At 42.0% G+C, this 21,081-nt stretch overlaps 1 protein-coding gene across 2 annotated transcripts in view; it reads right to left on the reverse strand.

Annotated features, from left to right (window-relative positions):
* The window catches only part of FBN1 (fibrillin 1), a 291,935-nt gene that overhangs the window by 83,482 nt on the left and 187,372 nt on the right, over window positions 1-21,081 (reverse strand). For both annotated transcript variants that reach the window (XM_088472976.1, XM_088472975.1), the window contains exons 15-23: window positions 19,922-20,044; window positions 14,255-14,407; window positions 11,551-11,604; window positions 9,812-9,937; window positions 8,516-8,641; window positions 5,204-5,323; window positions 4,816-4,953; window positions 3,704-3,754; window positions 1,736-1,861 (exon numbers count right to left, since the gene is read on the reverse strand). In XM_088472976.1, coding sequence (XP_088329102.1) covers window positions 1,736-1,861; window positions 3,704-3,754; window positions 4,816-4,953; window positions 5,204-5,323; window positions 8,516-8,641; window positions 9,812-9,937; window positions 11,551-11,604; window positions 14,255-14,407; window positions 19,922-20,044 — 1,017 coding nt within the window. The remainder of the gene's footprint in view (window positions 1-1,735; window positions 1,862-3,703; window positions 3,755-4,815; window positions 4,954-5,203; window positions 5,324-8,515; window positions 8,642-9,811; window positions 9,938-11,550; window positions 11,605-14,254; window positions 14,408-19,921; window positions 20,045-21,081) is intronic.

Consider the following 21,081-nt stretch of genomic DNA (forward strand, 5'->3'; position numbering starts at 1 on the left):
AGCGCGATCAGTGTGATCGCTCCCCCACACAGGCATAGGAGACTGGTGGGCTGCTGTGAGGGAGTGAGGAGGGAAGGGGGGGTGCCGGACCCGTGTCCCTCAGAATGCAGGGCCCGGGTAATCTGTACCCGCTTCCCCCCCCTATGGGCGTCCAAGGGGACTACAGCTAGATTACATTGCTCAGATATAATTTATGTCTTTGTGAGCACACTTAAATGATTTGGTTTGTGTTTTTATTTTGTACACAAGACAGAAAGTTGTTTTTCCTGTATTAGAGAAGTATTTGAAGTTACAGTGACATCTAATACAGATGTGTCCTCATACGTTATTGCTGCAGTCACGCCAATCAACCCTTCTCGAGTCCACTGCGACTTGGCTTGCCCCAAGCATCTTTTTTAACCTGATAATGCATCTTAGTTGCAGTTTGGCAGTGACAAACCATGTCACAAGACTGCACTGATTCATTTGATATGCGACACTTGCATATGTGTGCGACTTTGGAGTGTATTTACTAAGCTGTGGATGGAGATAAAGTGAACAGAGATAAAGTACCAGTCAATCAGCTCCTAACTGCCATGTGACAGTGTTTGAAAAATGACAGTTAGGAGCTGTTTGGCTGGTACTTTATCTCTGTCCACTTTAGCTCCATCGAAGTAAATAGACCCTCGGAGTCTGAATCTGTATACGAAGTGCTACGAAACAGCGGCTGCAGATTTTTCTCACGCCAAGTTCCATTGTTCTTTGTATACAGACTAAGCCGTGCATAGATATACAAGTGTTGCATATCAAATTAATCAGTGCAATCTTGTGAAGCGGTTTGTCACATCCTATTGAGACTAAGATGCTTTAACCGGAGAAGAAGTCACATGGGATCAAGTAGCTGGCTCGCACCAGGCGTATTGAGCATATGTGTGAGGACACACCTATAGCAAATGTGTATTGTACAAAAAACATTGTGTAGAGACAAGAGGGTACTATCATTAGTTGCCCATGTAATAATACTGCAATTTCTTGTTCCCTATGGATAGGATTATTAAAAGGCATGGTTAGAGGGTGACTAACTGTCGCAATCTGGACACTTGGGTCAGGGTCGGACATTAACACCTCTTTAAATTTTCCCCCAATAGGAGTGACTAGATTTAATTATATTTATATTGTTCAATCCTGGGGTCAAGCAGCAGGTTCAGCCTGTGTGTGGTCAGCTAATGGTTCCTTGCTATATATTTACTGTAGGTAACGAAAGCATCACCTTTACGTCTATTTTGTGATTATCATTGTAAAGAGAATTACACTGTCTTCCATTATATGTCATGATACTACTCTTTGTCACACAATAAACAAATACATTTATTACACTTTCTTATTTTTAACTAATAAAGTAAAGGCACATAGCACAATTGCCCATCTATTTAAAAATAATCTGTATATAGAAGCAGAACATGTATAATGACATATTAGTAGATTCGGAGTGCACACAAATCTATCTATCTACTAGCTTGCACTGTATCACAACTTTGGGAATATAGTTGTAATAAACTGTATCTGCGAATCCACTTGTGAATTACTGGGATTGACAATCTTTTTCTGACAACACTGATCTTTCATTACAAAACTGTAAGTATCCTCCTTGAATTATATCATTGTTATATAAATTCATAAGGGAGATGTTGGGAAGCATTTAAACAAATATTTCTTGTGTGTGTATTTGCATTTTGCAAAGTTTGTGAACTCATACCAAGACACGTGCGTCCAGAAGAATCAAGAGTCATCCCAGATGGGCATTCACAGAGAAAAGATCCCATTGTGTTAGCACATTGACCATTGGTGCACAGGCCACGAAACACATCACACTCGTTAACATCTGCATCCAAAACAAATGAATATTGCATTAGTAAAACAATACAAATAATACCATTTATCATGCTTCCTTCATAAAAGGGTGTGGCGTAATTCCCGAAAGACATATAGCTCTCTACACTGAACATGTGGGGCCACGATATACAAATTAAAGGACAATGAAAACCTAAACTCAACATGCTGCAATATGCACAAATATGTTAAGGTTACATAGCTTGACAGAACTTAAGATACTAGTATGTACCCTACTATACAAGCTACTGGGTCCTCTTATTGTACTAGCAATTTTAGATTAAACTTTATCCTTTCTTAGGTCTTACAAAGGGGAATTTCAGCAAAATGTACACAGGAAAAAATAATTTCCTTGCTATATTTAATTCTGATATATAGTTATGAATTGTTAATAGCAAGTTGCAGTTTAGGTGTTGCTCTCATACATAAACCGTAGAACCTATATGGCAGTATTGTTCTCTAGTCTGAGGAGCAGTGATAGGCAACCCGATACACTTCGAGTCCACACAGGGTGGCCATTTAACCTTCAAATGGGCACAGTGGCGTAAGTTCATTCCAGATGCCTGGAGGCAAGTTATAATTTGGTGCCCCCCTAAAAAAAAAGGGAGAATAAATATGGTGCATCTATCTATCTATCTATCTATCTATCTATCTATCTATCTGTGCAGCACAGCAGAAGGGACGATGCCAAGAACACCCGCCATGCGGGTGTACATACTATATGATCCACGCGATACATCGTTATGATCCGCATTGTGTACACACAGGTTTATTCTTGGTAATAAGTTAAATCAATGTGTTTATTCAATGAAAGAGACTGCTTTCTGTAATACTGTGACACATCAGAAGGTATTTTACACAAGTGTTACAAGCTATAACAGACAATTATGACAACAAAGCAGGAAGGAGTTATTGGAAGGCTGTCTGCTGCCCTAGGGATGCCTGTGACACATCACTGTTGAAGAAGACCTTTGCTTAGTTACTGTCATGGAGCCATACAGTGTTCACAATTACATCATTGTCATCTGGAAGAGGGCATTAGCACATAGCTAACAATTCAACTCTCTTGCATAGTTTTGATTCAGAGTGAAAAAAGGACAGGGGACCACCCTTTTTTATTAGAGTTGACTTTGGCAAGCTTGTTCCAAGGCGTGTTACAGATTGTCATGGTGAACATATGACAAAAGCAAGTGCCAAAGTGTTGGGTCATGGGGAGTGAACCCTCTCTTGTACAAAACAAGGGCCTTTGGAGACCTGACATCAGGGAAGAGCTGTGCTGTCCAAACGTCAGTGGAAGTATCTAGTTGTTCATTATGTTGGGACTTCCAAGTATTGGCCACCTGATACTGGAGTCAGCTCATTAGGAGCACAAGCTTCAAGACTAAATGTACATGGGAGATTCTAGGATATTATTTTAATTATTTAGTAAAGATAACATAGTTAGGAAGTGTATGCCACCAAAAATACAAACAAATAAATAAATAAAAGAATACATTTGATAGCAAAACCCATTTTCATTCTTTCTTTAAAACGTTTTTTGTGTTGTCAAGCTCATTTTATTTTATGTACATTTTTTTAAGTGCTTAAGGTAAAATATTTGATTTTATTAGGATTTTCAGTGTCAAGTAGGAATTTTATTTCCCCTTGTGAAGTTAATTTGGCTTTTGTTTCGCCACTTCTGGATCAACACAGCTACAATTTATTAAAGACTGGACATGATAGATCTCTGTATGTTTTCATCTTTACTTTTTACATAATGATGAGTATCCTAGTTTTGCTCCCATAAGTAGATCATTAAGAGTTTAAGGCTTCCTGTACATGTAGGTAACTGTACCTTCACATTGCGTGCCTCTGGACCTTGCAAAACCTTTTGCACAGACCGGATCTGTGAAACAATAAGAAATGTAACTATAAAAATCACATTAAGTAACTAAAGCTATAGAAAGCAGTGTGCAACAAAGTACATTACAAGTCACGGATTGAAATCGTGTGGCTCTAGAGTCATAATGGAACTACAAATCTCAGAATGCTCTGGAGGTATGACAGACTTTGCTGAAATGTGTTAAACAGAAGAATGCACAACATGTATTATGGCATATCCTCAGCTTAAACACAAGTAGCAAGTCTTTGGTTGCATATGTTTGGCCCAGATATGGTGAGTACGCTAGTTATCAATAAAAATTGAAAGTTAAAGGTAGCTTGGATTTATAGGCAAAGAAGCTGCATAACACATTTTGACAAATACCAGTGAACAGACCCAGAAATCTTAAGGACACATTGCTAACAACCACTTCAATTACTAGGTACAAGGTGGCTACAGATATGTACAATCTGTTGCAGCTAGCAATAGGGATGATTGTGGTTAGGGCCTGGGGATCCTAGGAGGTAGAACAGTAAACCCAGGACACACACGTCATACATTTTTCCACACTATACTAAACATCACTAATCTTTTTGTACTAAATTCAGTAAAATCCTTATTTTCGTCGCTTCCTACTAATACTGATAAAAAATATAAACTATTACCATTTAAAGCCTTTCAGAAGCACAGTTCTGGAAAATGAGGGAACATGGAAATTCAGACCTGACCCATTTACAGTATATTTATATCTTTCCTGCAAGAGGTGAAAAAAGGGCCACAATGCACAATGCACATAAGGACTTGCAGGATAGGCTGCCTTGCCAGCTTGCACCTGTTCCAGTACCCATAAGTAACAGAAATAAAACAGTCTTGACTGGACTTTCCAGGTAAGAAAGCATGTGAGATGGTAAATAACAGGCTGGGAAGGCAGAATAAGGTTATTTCTGAGCTCTTGCTTAGAACATGATAACAGTAATTGATAGCGATATGCTGTTTTACATCGAGTGATGTAAATGAAAGAGGAAGCGATTTGGAAAGCTGAGGTACAAGCAGTGAAAGTTCTGACTGGTAGAACACAATATTACCTGCTTCACAAGGTAAACACGGACTTCCCCAGGCTGCGCCCAACGTTGAGCAGCACTGTGATCTCAGAGTGGCCCCATTTATGTTAACTTCACATCTGTCGTTCACTATGTCTTTCCAGCATGTACCCATCACCGTTTCTATGGAACATAGCAAAAAAAACTGCATGAAATAAGAGTTCTGGTGTTACTTGATGGATGTTTTTCTAGTCTATATTATTTTATATTGGCCCTAAACAATATAACCACTTACAAACCAGATCCCTAAAGCTAAACTCAGCAAAGAAACTACATGCAAGAAATAAATGTCTGTATTTTTAACAGTAACAATAATATGCACCAACTGGATCACAAAGCAAGTAAGTAATAGTACAATAATACAGGTACTTACCAATGCAAATTGTTTTTGTTTTATCCAGTGTGCTTCCAGTGGGACAGTCACACACAAAGGATCCTGGGATATTTTTGCATACACCATTGATGCAGGGATTGGATTCACACTCGTCAACATCTGAAATAAGTATGATTTATTTTTTCAGTTGTTTCATTTGCTTGGGATATGCTATTATAAACAAACTACACAACTATATCCAGTCAGTACTATACAACCAGCCATGTGATACCCATTTTTCATTACGTAACCATTTCTTTGAAATCAACAGTTAAATAACATAAAAAGCCATGTGATAAGTACTATTTGGCATTTCTAACTAATCATATGATATCTAGCTTTTATCTATATATCCAACCATGTGACATCCTACTGTAATTCTATCAACATGACCAGCCAACCCAGATCCATTATATAGCTATGTGATATTCACTTTCCAATCCATGACCAACCATGTGATATCCACCATAAAACAATACCGCTTGCTATGTGATATAAATGATCCATCAATAAACACATATATGTGATATTCGTATTCCACTGACATTACCAACATGTGACACCCACCATACAACAATACAGCAAGCTATGCGATATAAATTATCCTTCAACATGGGCAGACATGTGATAAATATTTCTCACTGCCATGACCAGCATGTGATATCCACCATCCAACAATAAAGTAAGATATGTTATATAAACTACCCATCAACATGTGCTATTCATCCACTACCATGACCAGCATTCGATATCCACCACCCAACAATACAGCAAGTTATGTGACATAATATTTTTCAGCACAGGCAAACATTCGATATTAATTTCCCACCACCATTACCAGCATTGTGATAACCACCATCCATCAATACAGCAAACTATGCTACATAAACGATCTATCAAGATAGGCAGATATATGATTTTTATTTTAGTCATCAGATGTCTAATAGGTATTCTATCAACAGTAGGAAATATGTGCTATATTCAATCATTTTAAGCAGTTATATAGCATTTATTATAATTCTAAGTAGGTATGTATTTATTATCCATCATCGACAGGTGATATGTGAAATGTATCATCCATCATCAATAGTAGATACATGATATAAAATCCATCAACTTTAACATGTATGTGACTAATAATATTTATATGATATTAAACATTTATTATAACAGCCATCTAATTATGACATTTATTTATAACAGGCATCTAATTATGTGATTCCAACTGTGAAATTATCAAAAATTCTATCAGTGCTCACTTGAGGTATCTTAAGGACTGGTTGCATTTTCAGGAAAATTACGCAAAGACCTTTTTAGAAAGGGAATTCCTTCAGGGAGGAACCCGGGTGTCTTTTCTACACCTACACAACCAAGAAATCTCACCTCATATTCGGAAAAACCCACTTCTCTGGTCTGCTAGGAAATTGTGGCACGTACCCAGGGCTGTCACTGCAGGGCGCCGCTGGATTGATGTGTAGTGTGGACCGCACGCTGGCAGCTGTGTGTTTGTTTTGGCAGCCGATGAGAGTCAGACAGACTCTCATCGGCTGCTCCGCCCACTGCCAGAGCCGGGATGGAGCTCACTCACTACTACTAGGGTCACTACTGGGGGGACTACTGGGGGCACTGCACACTGGTGGGACCACTACTGGGGGCACTGCATAGAGGGGGATTACTACTATGGGTACTGCTGGGTGGGACTACTACTGGGGGCACTGCTGGGGGGACTACTACTGGGGGCACTACATGGGGGGTTACTACTAGGGGCACTGCTGGGGGGAAGAGTACTACTAGGGGCACTGCTACTGGGGGCACTGCACTGGTGGGACCACTACTGGGGGCACTGCATAGGGAGGGATTACTGGGGGCACTGCACACTGGTGGGACCACTACTGGGGGCACTGCATAGAGGAGGATTACTACTATGGGTACTGCTGGGGGGACTACTACTGGGGGCTATGCTGGGTGGGGACTACTACTGGGGGCACTAAATGGGGGGGGGACTACTACTCCTAGGGGCACTGCTGGGGGGAGGACTGCTACTGGGGGCACTGCACTGGTGGGACCACTACTGGGGGCACTGCATAGGGAGGGATTACTGCTGGGGGCACTGCTGGGGGTGGGGACTACTACTAGGGGCACTGCTGGGGGGGAGACTACTACTGGGAGCACTGCATCGGGGGGGACCCCTACTGGGAGCACTGCATAGGGAGGGTTACTCCTGGGGACACTATATAAGGGGCACTGCATAGGTGGGACACTACTACTGGGAGCACTGCATAGGGGGACACTACTGGGGGCACTGTATAAGGGGCACTATAATGGGGGCACTGCATGGGGGGACCACTTCTGGGGGCACTGCATGGGGGGACCACTACTGGTGGCACTGCATAGGTGAGACCACTACTGGGGGCACTGTATAAGGGCTTGTGTAGCTATCGAGGGTGGGGGGGTGTAAGGCTGAAGAAATGCCTAGGGTGCCAAGAAACCTTGCACCGGCCCTGCACGTACTGCGCCATAGACAAAATTTAAATGCTCACAAAACTTTGTATCTTCCCTCAGTTTCCAATCCTGATTTTCAGTAAAGACAAGCTAGATATCCCTTTAATATGTGGAGACTAGCCGGTATTTAGACCATCGGCATCCCACATACTGGAATGCGACTACATTCCCAAGCTTTTATATCTCTTTAGAATGGAATGGGAGGAACAACACCGGAAAGGGAGGAAAAAGTCGAACAATTCTTTGAAGCACGGGAAAACAACATAGCGACGCTCTCTGCAGCCATTAAACATGCTCTGTATGGTAGATAATGATTCCCCAAATGTTATGTGATTTTTTCTTTTTTTAAAATACAAGATTTGTGCAGAAGAGAGGAGCTGCTTCACACCCGGGGTGGGGGGTGGGGTGGCAGTAGGGGGAGGTGAGCAGGTTAACTTCTTTTATAACTGTAAATTTCAATGTTGTATTTTATATGACTGTTCAACATGAAGATATTTCATGCTATTTGAAACGTTCATGAAATGCACAAACCGCTGGTCATTCTATTTTTCTAATTGTATGCTTTTTACTGTAACACTCGTTGCCGTAGTAAAAATATTTATTTTAAAGTTCTATTAGTGGTACACAACCTTCTTTTTACCGGTAACCCCAATACAATGTCTGCCGACAGTCTGTATGTAGTATGTGGCGTGTACCAACTTCATTAACCATGGACAAGAGCACACAAGAATCCATTGCTTTCAACAAGTAAAATGATATCCAATAGGTTTAGAAACAGCATTTTCTAATATTTGCAAGCAGTTTTGTTACCTTCGCAAGTTTTAAGGTCAGGTGTAAAGATATATCCTTTAGGACAGGTACAGGAGAAGCTTCCTGGAGTGTTACGACATTGTCCATTGTAACAGAGCAGTCTGTTCAAGGCGCATTCATCGATATCTACAAAACAGAGAACACAGATCTCTTTTAGACATGCTACATATTAGGTATTACACAAGTACAGTATCTAATGTTATATTGGACACAGGACAATGTAATTCTCAGGTCTCCAGCGGATGGGAGCTGTCATATTGCTCTAGTTACAGTATATGTGAGAGCTGTTCGCACATACAGTACATAGTCGGTCACATTTCAAAACTGCAACTCTAGGAGACACTGTTGCAGACATTTTGCTCTAGGGATGGCCATAGGTTGGGTGGCTATCAATGGGCCCATCGATGATTACCATCAATGGCACACAAACCATCTATGGTGAACCATTGATGGTTTGCCCCCCTCGATGGTCACCTCTGCAGCGGGCACACCGGGCCGCGGACCAATGAAAAATGGTGGTGGGGCTTAGCAGCTGCCAGGGGCAGGCTAAACTCCGTCCTGCCACTATAAAAAAAAAACATCGGCTCCTGCTCATCCATTGATGGCAGAGAACCATTGGTTGGTTTTCTGCCATCAATGACAAAAGTAGTTGACATCGGCCAGCAACCATCAATGTTTTTGAAATATCGATGGTTTATGGCCATCCCTATTTTGCTCACTTTAATATATAGTAAAAAGTAGCATTATCAGAATCAAAATCACCTACTGTAGCATAATTCACACCACTGTGTTTTGACAGCAGATTATTATAGTGAGCACTGAAGGAGGGCCAATCATTTCTTAGATAGCCATATTACTGGCTGCCCCTTCCGGGAGGGAACAGGCAGATTGGCAGGGTAGGGGGGCGTGGCAGTAAAGATGACGGCCATTTGTGGGCGGGGGCAAGACCACGCGTTTGCGTCATTTTGGCCCTGCCCCCGCTACACAATGCCGATATTACGGGCATTGTAAAGCAGGAGGCGGTGCCAAAATGAATCGCGTCACCCCGCGGGGGTTTCACAGGTAATTGCGGGGAGGGTAGGCAAGTATGGTACACGCCCACTGTAACACGCGCTCATAGGTGTTGCTTTCACAATCTCCCTGAAATGCTTTTTCAAACGTAGGCAAGTATGCCCTACAGTATGGTTTAAACTGGAGTCCTCAAATGTGTGCTCCCTAGCTCCAGTTAGGTTACCTACATTATTTGTTATCTGCTTTAGAAAACTACCAAATAGAGGAACAATGAAGGCATCTTACCAATGCAACTCTTTCCAGTACGTTCCACATCATATCCAGCATTACAGATACATTTGTAGGTTCCATGGAGATTTTCACAGACTCCATTAGGACATATGTCAGGATCCAGGGCACATTCATTGATATCTGAAAAGAAAGTTGTGCAGCATTAGCTGTGCACACACAGTAGCTTACATGGTGGCATGTAATGTACAGTATGCTGCATGCACCAGTCAGGAGCTGTCCGTCTGCTAATGGTAATGCCAAAAGTAAGATATTGCATGTAAGATAAACATTCTGTTTCCAGCAAACTAAGCGGATATCTTACCAGGATATTACTTCTGGCAGCTTTCCTGGATCCAAGAATACTATTTATACACAATTATGTTTTTACATTGTTTTTGCACCAAATGGATTTTTAAATTCACCCTTTTTAATTACTTTCTTATGGGCTATGGGGAAAACCGCACACAGCTTGTTTACATATACAAAACAGTGGCTGGAAAAAACTAGTAAACAAGCAAATGGCTTTAATTAGAAGGTAGAATTTTGAAAAATACAGTTTTAAACTAACAATGCCTATGTATATGATGAATAGTATGGAGGGTGCAAAGGTTAATCTGTCAGTTTAAGTTGAAGACGAAATTCCGTTCAGGTTTTTCCCTTAGGATAGAGTCACCTTGTCTCAGATTATGGGACATATGTATCGAGCCGTTTTTTACATAAAATTATGCAGAAACTGCAGTTTCTGCATATTTTTATATATAGATCCTATGTACTAATAGAGCAATGCAGAAGATTTCACAGAAATCTCCGGCAAAGTGCTAATTATTATCAATGGAGAGACTACTATTTGACCCCTATGTTTTAAACTCCAAAAAGCAAAGCGTTTTGGAGTTTAGCACAGGTAGTTTACTGTTTACACCATCTTCAGACGGTGTAGAATACAGTAATCCTATGGGGTCTCCAGGTGCAGGAGAGAGATCTTTTGATCTCTCTCCCGCAGCCCCCGGCCAGTTCCAGAAGCTGACACTGTGCGCATGCGCAGTGTCAGCTTCCCCCGGGGAAGTTTTTCACTTCTGTTAAAGACTTATCCTAAATGCCGGGGATATAACTCACAGGGACAACTGTTACTGCAACCGCTGTCCATGCGAGTTGCCGTAGTCCATAGCCGGGATGTTTGTATTAAAAATGAAAATATCCCCGGTGAGTTAGGTACATAATAATCCCGCCAGTACCGTGATTATTAGTACATAGATCCTTACTCACTGCATGCAGACAACATCTGCCATCTCCAGCCAGATGCATTTGCTGTAAGCAAGAAATGTAAGAAGTAGCCTTATAATCACATATGTATTTATGTACATGTACTAGGGTTCATTTACACAGTTGCAAAAATGCAGAGCAGAGGATTTATGCAGCCGCCTCTGTATGAAGGTGACCGCTTATACCGTTAAAAACATGACTCAAGGATTTATGTACTAATAATCATGGACCAGCGTCGATTATTATGTACCTAACTCACCAGGGATAGTTTTATTTTTAATAAAAATATCACAGCTATGTTCTACGGATTACTCGCAGAGACAACGGTTGTGGTAACTGCTATTCCCACGAGTTATATCCCCGGCATTTAGGAGGTCTTTCACAGTAAGGAGCTAAAGAACCCACTTAACTTTGAAGGCAGCTTTTAGCCCGAGCCGAGAGGTCTACGTACTCTGGTGTGGGTGTTAGCATTTCAGAGTATTAGTAATACGTACCAGTACCCGTAGACGTCATTCCTGAGCCACTGCTACATAATGCCTGAAACTCATCTGAAAAGATAGGAGATATCATTGCAGCCTCTTATTAAGAAAACCAATGACAGAATAGTATATTGCCAAAAACACTAATTATTATAACATGAGCAAATAGGGCTTTCAAGCTGGGCATAACCAATATGAGTCTATTCCTACATTTTTAGACTTTTTAACTAACAAAATGACTTTGGGGGCACTCCTGGTAAATGAGAGGCGATGCTGATATAAGAGAAACACGTGGTATGTGAGAGAGCCAATACTGATATGTGGGAAACACATGGGACACGAGAGACAGGCAATACTGATATGTGGGGTGTGGTATGTGAGAGTGGCAATACTGATATGTGAGGAACACATGTGGTATGTGAGAGGATATGCTGCTATGTGAGGAACACATTTGATATGTGAGAAAACCAATACTGATATTGTATGTGGGGAACACGTGGTATGTGATAGTAAGTGTTGTTATGTTGGGGACACGTGGTATGTGAGAGAGACAATAGTAATATGAGGAGGAACACATGTTGTATGTGAAAGGAAATGTTGGGGACACGTGGTATGTGAGAGAGATAATAGTAATATGAGGAGGAACACATGTTGTATGTGAGAGGAACACATGTGATATGTGAGAGCCAATAGTGATATGTGGGAAACACATGGGACATGAGACCCAGGCAATACTGATACTGTATGTGGGGTGTGGTATGAGAGAGAGGCATCACTGATATGTGAGGAACACATGTGGTATGTGAAAGGAAATGCTGATATGTGAAGAAAACATGTGGTATGTGAGAGGGGGAGTACTGATGTGTAAGGAACACGTGATATGTGAGAGGAAATGCTGATGCTTGAGGAATATGTGGTATGTGAGAGGCAATACTGATATGTGGGGAACACGTGGTATGTGAAAGAGGCATTACTGATATGTCCAGTAGGGAACATATGTGATGTGTGAGAGAACTAATGCTGTTTTGAGGGGAACTGTTAAACAGAGGTGGGACAGTTGGCATGTAGTGTATCACTGATAAGTGTGGCAGCACTGCTGATTTGTGGGAGTCAAATATGTGATGGGTAATGGTATATAGCAGACACTATTATTATGCTGTGGGACTTAATGGTGGTATAGATGTGTCTTCATACATCTAGCCTCAATATGTCATGTGGTGCAAAACGCCTGGCACAAGTGAGACACCAGGTCCCGTGCGACTCTTCTAGCACCGGGCATCTTTTTCGCCCGAATATGCATCTAAAACGCAATGTGATGCGACTAGGACATACCAGGAGACTATGCTGCATAATTTGATATACAACACTTGTATATCTGTGTGTGACTGAATCTGTATACGAAGCACAATATAACTGGAAAAAAGTCGCGGCTGCTGCATCATGGCACTTTGTATACAGATTGCGACTCAGTTGCACACAGATATACAAGTATTGCATATTAAATTAATCAGCACAGTATCCTGGTGCACCCTAATCACATCACATTGCAACTAAGACAAATTTTTGATCAAAAGACGCAAAAAAGATGCCCAGTGCCAGCAGAGTCACACGGGACCTGGCACGCCAAGAGGGGCTGTTTGATGCGACTTTACCAAGAATGTATAAGGACCACATTTTTATGTCTGCACTCCTAGTTTACTACACTATATACCTGATATTGCTATTATAACGTTGCTGCTAAAATAAGCAGAGAAAATTATTGGTATAATATTTTGGAAGCAAATACATTAAATTGTTATATATGGAAACATAAGTTCATCAGGAGAATGTTTTTAATGACTAAATGCATCATGGGTTGCTAGTACTAATTCTGTCTTGATTACTGTATAATAAAACCATATTTGCATTAATAAATCCCATGCGTTCATATAAAGTAAATTATTTACTAAAGCAGCTACAGCTGACATCCCTCAACTTTTAATTGAATTTGTGAAATAACAGGTTTTTATTATGAATGCAAACTCATAAACGCAGCTAGGCACTTCTCTCTCAATAGAGGTTCTACTCTCCCAATAGAGGCACTTATCTCTCAATAGAGGCTCTACTCTCCCAATAGAGGCTCTACTCTCCCAATAGAGGCACTTCTGTCCCAATAGAGGCACTTCTCTCCCAATAGAGGCACTTCTCTCCCAATCTCTCCCCTATAGAGGCTCTACTCTCCCAATAGAGGCTCTACTCTCCCAATAGAGGCTATTCGTTCCAAATAGAGAACTAGATAGAGGCTCTTCTCTTTCCCTATAGAGGCTCTTCTCTCTCAATAGAGCAGTAGATAGTGGCACTTCTCTCCCTATAGAGGCACTTCTATTCCAATAGATTTAAAAGTGAATCTTACTGGCTGTTCAGAGGCAGATATTACATAACCTCCTGGAGGCAGGGATGGTTGCGACATACCCAGTACCTGTCGCTATAAGCCCAGCCCTGCAGCACATTTTTAGTCTTCAGATTTAACAGATTTACTATGTAGATCCTGTATAGAGCTCTATACAAGGTGGAAACATTTCGGTTTGATATACTTGCTACTATGTCTATGTAATAAAGCAAAGTTACAGACATCAGACTGCCTGTAAAGTACAGTATATCATCTACTTTTCCACTGCTGTGAGGTTCTATAATGGCATTGTAATGCGGTACTTTGGTTTAGACCTGCAGTTACTCTTACCTGACGTTTTAGCAGGGCATGGTTGGCATGGTTCACCAAAAGCAAATTCGATGTTGGCACAACAGCACTCAGATTTAGTCACTGCTCCCAGTAGTGGCCGAACACACTGACCTCTCTTGTAGCCACCATAACATGTGCTCCTCATGTGAGTGTCTGCAATATAATGTATGTGAAATGGATTGATTCCAGGGTTCAGATATAAACATGATATATTTATCAGTATAATGCCATGTTTATCTGCTCCTGCTGTAACGTTATAAGGAGACAATAACTCAGCAGTGGTTGTATATTATGCTGTTTGCAAATTGACAAACATTGGATGCAGTTCTCAAAGCTAAATGTACCAGCCAGGATTTACTACTGTATGTGTCTTTTGTGGGCCGTAAACGTAATAAATAAGATAGGCTCTCCCAACATCAGTTTATATTGTTTAGAGGGGAAAAAAGGTATAACTAGTAATAACATTTGTATATAACAGCAGATATTTCTGAATATACTGATGTTTGTATAAAATGCTACAATTGTAACACCCACAGAACATGGGATATAAAGTAAAGAATGTTTATTATATCATTTTTAAAAGGCAAATACACCCAATGTTGTTTCATTTATATCCATAAATAATAATGATTGTCAAATTATTGTTTTTATTGTTCTACTGCCTTGTAGAGGAAATAAAACACATGCTAAATTATTTCAACATCTCTGCTGGAAAATATGGTCAACCTATATCAAAAAAGTTTGAAAAGATAGAACTTCCCCTTCTTTGTCTCATTCACTCCAAAAGGCTCGGCAAGCAGCCAGCACATCTTGGGGCAATGAAAGAACTCTAGGCTTGGGTTTGTTTTACCCAGGGTTTTATTATATGACAGACAGGGAACCCCTGACAACCCAAAAATACCCTCACTACCTGCCCTCTCTTAAATACTTAGTATAACAACTACTGTACCACATACCAACCCTACAATATTGCCTCTTTTAATACACAAAAACCACACATTTAATGTTCCTTTTTCTGCAGTCCCATACATTCCCACACATCTTTACCTACTGTTATAGATAATTCTATTAATGTTTAGGTCTCCTCCTTGTAAAAAAAAAAAAAAAAAAGAAAAAATATATATTTTGACCACATTTTTTCTCCACTGCATGCATATATTAGCATTCATGTTGTTACTATACTTTTTATGGCACAACTTCGTATGTTGGGTGGCTTGTTCTTAGGTACAAGTTACACAAAAGATCTTCATATGATTTCAGATTAAGGGCCATATTTACTAAGCAGTGGATTTACAAAACTCTCGATTTTTACAGATTTTGCCTGACATGTTTAAAAGAGCAGTAATATTTAATGCAAAACAAGCCTGATTTTGCATTTACTATTATTGCTCTTTTAAATATGACAGGCAAAATTTGTAAATCCACTGCTTAGTAAATATGCCCATACGTATTATACAACTTGGGTTTAATCTTTCTCCCTTTTTTAGAATTATAAGATATGGTACAAATAACAATACTTTATAGTGATAATCATATATTTAGTGAGTTAATTCTAAATTTAGTATATACACTAATTTATTCTATATAATCTTATATATAAAATTCATTGGTCTGTTTATTTGTCTGTCTGGTTATGCATTCGGTCACCCCTGCACCAGTGGCGGAACTATAAATTTTGCTCCCCCATGCCAAAAAAGTTTCAGGCGCCCCCCAGCCAAAGGATCAAACACACCCAAAGACGGCGTTTAAGGTGTGTGGTTACATGATACAGTAACGTGCCTTACACATTATGACACACTAAGTAATGCCACTTATAACACAGTGTGCCACACCGGAATGCCACACTGGGGGCAACCCAGTAGTTGCCCCCAGTAGTGAGCCCCCTGTGGTTGCCCCCAGTAGTGAGCCCCCTGTGGTTGCCCCCAGTAGTGAGCCCCCTGTAGTTGCCCCCAGTAGTGAGCCCCCTGTAGTTGCCCCCAGTAGTGAGCCCCCTGTAGTTGCCCCCAGTAGTGAGCCCCCTGTAGTTGCCCCCAGTAGTGAGCCCCCTGTAGTTGCCCCCAGTAGTGAGCTCCCTGTAGTTGCCCCCAGTAGTTAGCCCACTGTAGTTGCTCCCCCTGCGCACACAAACACACACAAAAAAAATAAATAAATAAAAACACTTACCTTTATCGCCGCTCCAGTGCTGCTGCCATCCATACCACGGCGTCCGCTCCTCGGCACTATGGAAGTGACGTCATTATGCTCTGCGGGACCCGGAAGACGGAGCTCACTCCTGAGCTCCGTCCCCGGCACTATGGGAGTGACGTCATGACGTCACTCCCATAGTGCCCTGCGGGACCCGGAAAACGGAGGGAGCTCCATCCTCCGGCTGCCGCCGGGGGTTTCCTTAGGAGCCGGGCGCCCGCTGGTAACACACTCAGCGGGCGCCCGGCAGATGGTGGGTGAAGGGGGTGCGACCGCACCCCCTGCACCCTCCGTAGTTACGGGAGTTCCGCCACTGAGTGGTGTAACTACTGCCCCCGTCGCCCCCAAGCTACCCAGCGCCTCCAAGCCACCGCGGGGGCTGCGGGGGCAGTAGTTACGTCACTGCCCTGCACCGATTGGGATGAAACACGCGAGGTGGTCCAGTTGGATCCTGACCAGGTTTTAGGGGGGTTAGGGTCCCAGTCGGACCTCCTGTTGGGGTACGCTGGGCAGAACTTTGACCCGGGGAGCCTGTTCTGGGCCTTTCACTGGATGGATTTGGATGAAAACTTCACAGAGGGGTAGCAATTGGTCTGGGATAACTAACTTAATAACGTGAAGATTTAAACCCGGGCAACGCCGTGTACTTCAGCTAGTAAATAGTTATATTTATTTTAAGAGAATGAGGGATTCATGAGTGTAATCACCAAATTTGATACTACAATCTTTTTAATTTACTAACTATTATAGTTAAACCTCTAATATAATATAATAATTTGTTAGATTGTTGCAGTTACCAGCCAAATATTTCTAATACGTAATACAACATCAATATATTGAATTGATGTCACAACTTTATACATGAGGCATTAAAAGATATCTCAGGGATATTGAATGAACTCTATAACAATAGAGAAAGTGATTATATTACCATTTGTGGACAAAAGTCTATCATTAATTTTACCAGTACACACGTTACTATGGTAACTGCTAGTATTCAGAGACTGGCTAAGATTCATATGCAGGCTTAAACATCATTGGCTGAGGTACGTATAAGATGACCGGAATCCTAAGCAATTGGTTCTGTCTATGATAAGGCTACAACGAAACGTGCGTCAGTGTTAGCTGTTCCTGTCAATTTCATACCTTTTTAATCGTTAAATGTTGTTACGGTTCAAATGTGTCTAGCGTAGGGTAGAAGGTGGCCTTGCGAGTTGCATTTTCGTGATGTGTGCGTATGTTTGTGTCACAACTCGTGGTACATATGTGATTATAGGGCCTGATTCAGCAGAGGACGGAATTGCAAAGTCGCACACAAGTGGCTATCCAATTCCATCCTGCTAAAATGCAAATGTAGCACGAGGTGTCTGACATCTCCTTGCTGCATCTGCGATCCCAGTGCAGTGGCCAAGGTCACAGCCTGGGGTCCCTGGTCACTGGAGCGCGATGGTTGCACATTTGGTCACACTGTGGTAGCTGAAGCTTACCGCAGCCCTGCCAGGTCCTGTCAGCCTGCGAGGCCAGGAAGTCTGCATGCCCCATTTCCCGGGAAGTAGATTACGATTATCCGAGCAGTGTGTATTGTGGGGAATGTTTGCAGCTATAACCACTATATACAGAGGGAGTTAATACTTGGCTACAAACTGAATACATCAGGGGCGTTTCTAGAGACCGGCGGCCGGCAGCGCACTGAGTTGTGCACGGCCGGCGCCGGAGTTATAGACTCTGGGCACTAGAGTGTGCCCAGAGTGTATAGTGTATGCACAGGTCACCGGGAAAATGGCCGCGGCGGCCATTTTCCCTGTACTGCGCATGCGCAAACTATTGGAAAATGGCCGCCGCGGCCATTTTCCAGTCGTTTTACAGCGCTGGACCCCCGCGCTGACATGGGACTCCGGAGAGCTAAGTAATAATATGGGTGCAGGGTGTGCGGTGCGGGGCCCCCCTGGACCCAGGGGCCCGTGTTCCCCGCACACCCTGCACCTATTATAGATACGCCCCTGGAATACATGCTGTGATCATCTGAGCGTTTTACTCTGTCTAATTCTGATGAGACCACATTAGTCTGATGGAAATAAAAAATGAACACTAGGTAAATGTACTTTAAAAAAGAAGACGGATTATTGCTTTCCTCACCCCGGTAAGTTTGCCCTCAAAACCTACAGTATTTCAGTTGTATTATCATGGTGATCTTGCTAATGTACCCTCTGTAATGTAATGTTTCATACCTGCTATTATAAATAAAGAGCACAAATCAAATCATCTAAGTCCAGGACTCATTGAGTTCATACTGTACTCAACAGTATGTAGTCAGGAAGCCGGCAGTCGAAATGCCGACCGCCGGCTTCCCGACTGTAAAATCCCGGCATGGGACTAATGATAGTCGTCGAAATACTGATGCCTATCATTATCCAGTCGCCGAAATCCCAATGCCTGGCATACCGAACAAAGGTAAGCCAGGCGTCGGGATCTTTTAGCTGCGGGAGGGGGGGTTTATGTGTAGGGACTCCCGGGGGGACTTAGGGTCAGGCATCCCCCCGGAAGGGTTAGGGTTAGACTAGGGGAAGGGGGGTTAGGGTTAGGCACCCCCAGGGGGAGGTTAGGGTTAGGCATCCCCCGGGAAAGTTAGGTTTACGGTGTAGAGAGGAGGTGGTTAAGTTTAGGCACCCCTGGGGGGAGGTTGGGGTTAAGCACCACTAAGGGAGGGTTAGAGGGGGAGAGGAGAGGGTTAGAACTTACCTTAGTCGGGATTTTCAGCTTTCTGCCTTCCGCCGTCGGTATTACATCCGCCAGGCTTAAGTCCGGCAGTATGTCATACTGATGCCGTACTCATCACTGCCTTGTCTGGTTATTTGTCTGTTTCTCCATGGATCAATAGCCAGAATATATTTGAATGAGTAAGACAAAAGGTGAATTGTACTTATAACACTAGCTGGATAGGCTGCAGTGCTGTGAAATCAGCATTCTCAATTCACTTAATCACTTGCTGTATTCATTCAACGTTCTCCAGTATGTTGATCCACTGAGAATAGGCAGCCGAGGCAGTGGTGAGTTCAGCGGGAACATCGGGTGACAGTATTGCACTGAGAAACCCTTGTGGCTCCATAGAAATAAAAGATAATAATAATAATAATAATAATAATAATAATAATAATAATAATAATAATAATAATAATAAGTCAGGAAGGAGGATGTTTATTTTTATTAAAAACTGATTTTTACTCAACCTCTTCCTTATTTTGGAAACCATTAGTGCTCTAAAGAAGCTGATACCCATAAATGCTGTTTCCCTATTGCACAGAAGAAAAATTACAATGATTTTTAAATCATCTTATTTACAACTGGAAGCATTAACAAAAAATAATGTTGGTAGATTTACCTTTGAGGACCTGAGAAAAAGAAGCAATATGTTACAGTGGATTATTTCTACTTGGCATGTAGATTGCTGGATGTGTTTGCAGCTGGATCCCATCTATATCTTACCTACACACACGCGCCCATCAAGTCCGACTGCAAGGCCAGGGAAGCATTCGCACCTGAAGGAGCCGTCTGTGTTTACACAGTGGCCATTCATGCAGATTCCTGCTGTTTCACACTCATCGATATCTGGAATGGTAAGGACATGCAGTCATTAGGCAATATATTGCTATAGGTTTCCTATCAAGTGAAGCAATAATTGAACAGTGGCTGAAAGGTCTTATATTGTCTGATTTCTGACTTCCCACTCTGCGGTAACAAATAATAAAATAAGATTCAATATGCCTACTTACTATTATGGGCTGAAAGAAGCAGTATCCAGTCAGAATGACGACAATTAAAATGTCAAAATTTTTAGTTATGGTTAGGGTTAGAGTTAGGGTTAGGGTTACGGTTAAGGTTAGAGTTATGGTTAGGGCTAGGGTTACGGTTAGGGTTAGAGTTAAGGATAGGGTTAGAATTACGGTTAGGGTTACGGTTAGGGTTAGAGTTAAGGATAGGGTTAGAATTACGGTTAGGGTTACGGTTAGGGTTAAGGATAGGGTTAGGGTTAGAGTTACGGATATGTTTAGGGTTAGAGTTACGGTTAGGTTTAGGGTCAGGGTCAGGCTAATATATGAAAAAAAACATATATTGACATTCTGGTGTCAACTTTATAAACATGTTGACATTTGCATATGTTGATATTCCACTTGTCGACCTAATGTCCATGTCAACATTCAGACCCTGACGACATTCTGGTGTCAACATACTGAATGTCGACTTTTCATACCACACCCAAAAGAAGCAGATGTGTTACTTACCCCTCAAGTGTGACTGCAAACAGCATTTCTAACTCTAATCACATTAAGAATTAATATGACATATAAGGGCAATTCAATTATCTGTGATGACCGCAGGGCGCTGGCATTGTAAGTATTAGGCTGGGTACACACTTAACGATTTGTGTACCCAGCGATGAGATGGACGACCGCACGGGCAATGGGCCGACATATAGGGGAGCTGGTACACATTACACGATCCGGTGCCCGACCGCCCAATACGTCAGCCGCATCCCGCTGCATGGGGTCATCAGTCGCATTGTCAGATTGAGCTGCACGTAGGGCCGACCTGATGACGTGACTGACGATTAAACGGGAGCGCGCATGGCCCAACATAGAGCATAC

Source organism: Taudactylus pleione, unplaced genomic scaffold (genome assembly GCF_031769625.1).
Source record: "Taudactylus pleione unplaced genomic scaffold, aTauple2 ptg000129l, whole genome shotgun sequence".
In the NCBI taxonomy this organism is placed as follows: Eukaryota; Metazoa; Chordata; class Amphibia; order Anura; family Myobatrachidae; genus Taudactylus; species Taudactylus pleione.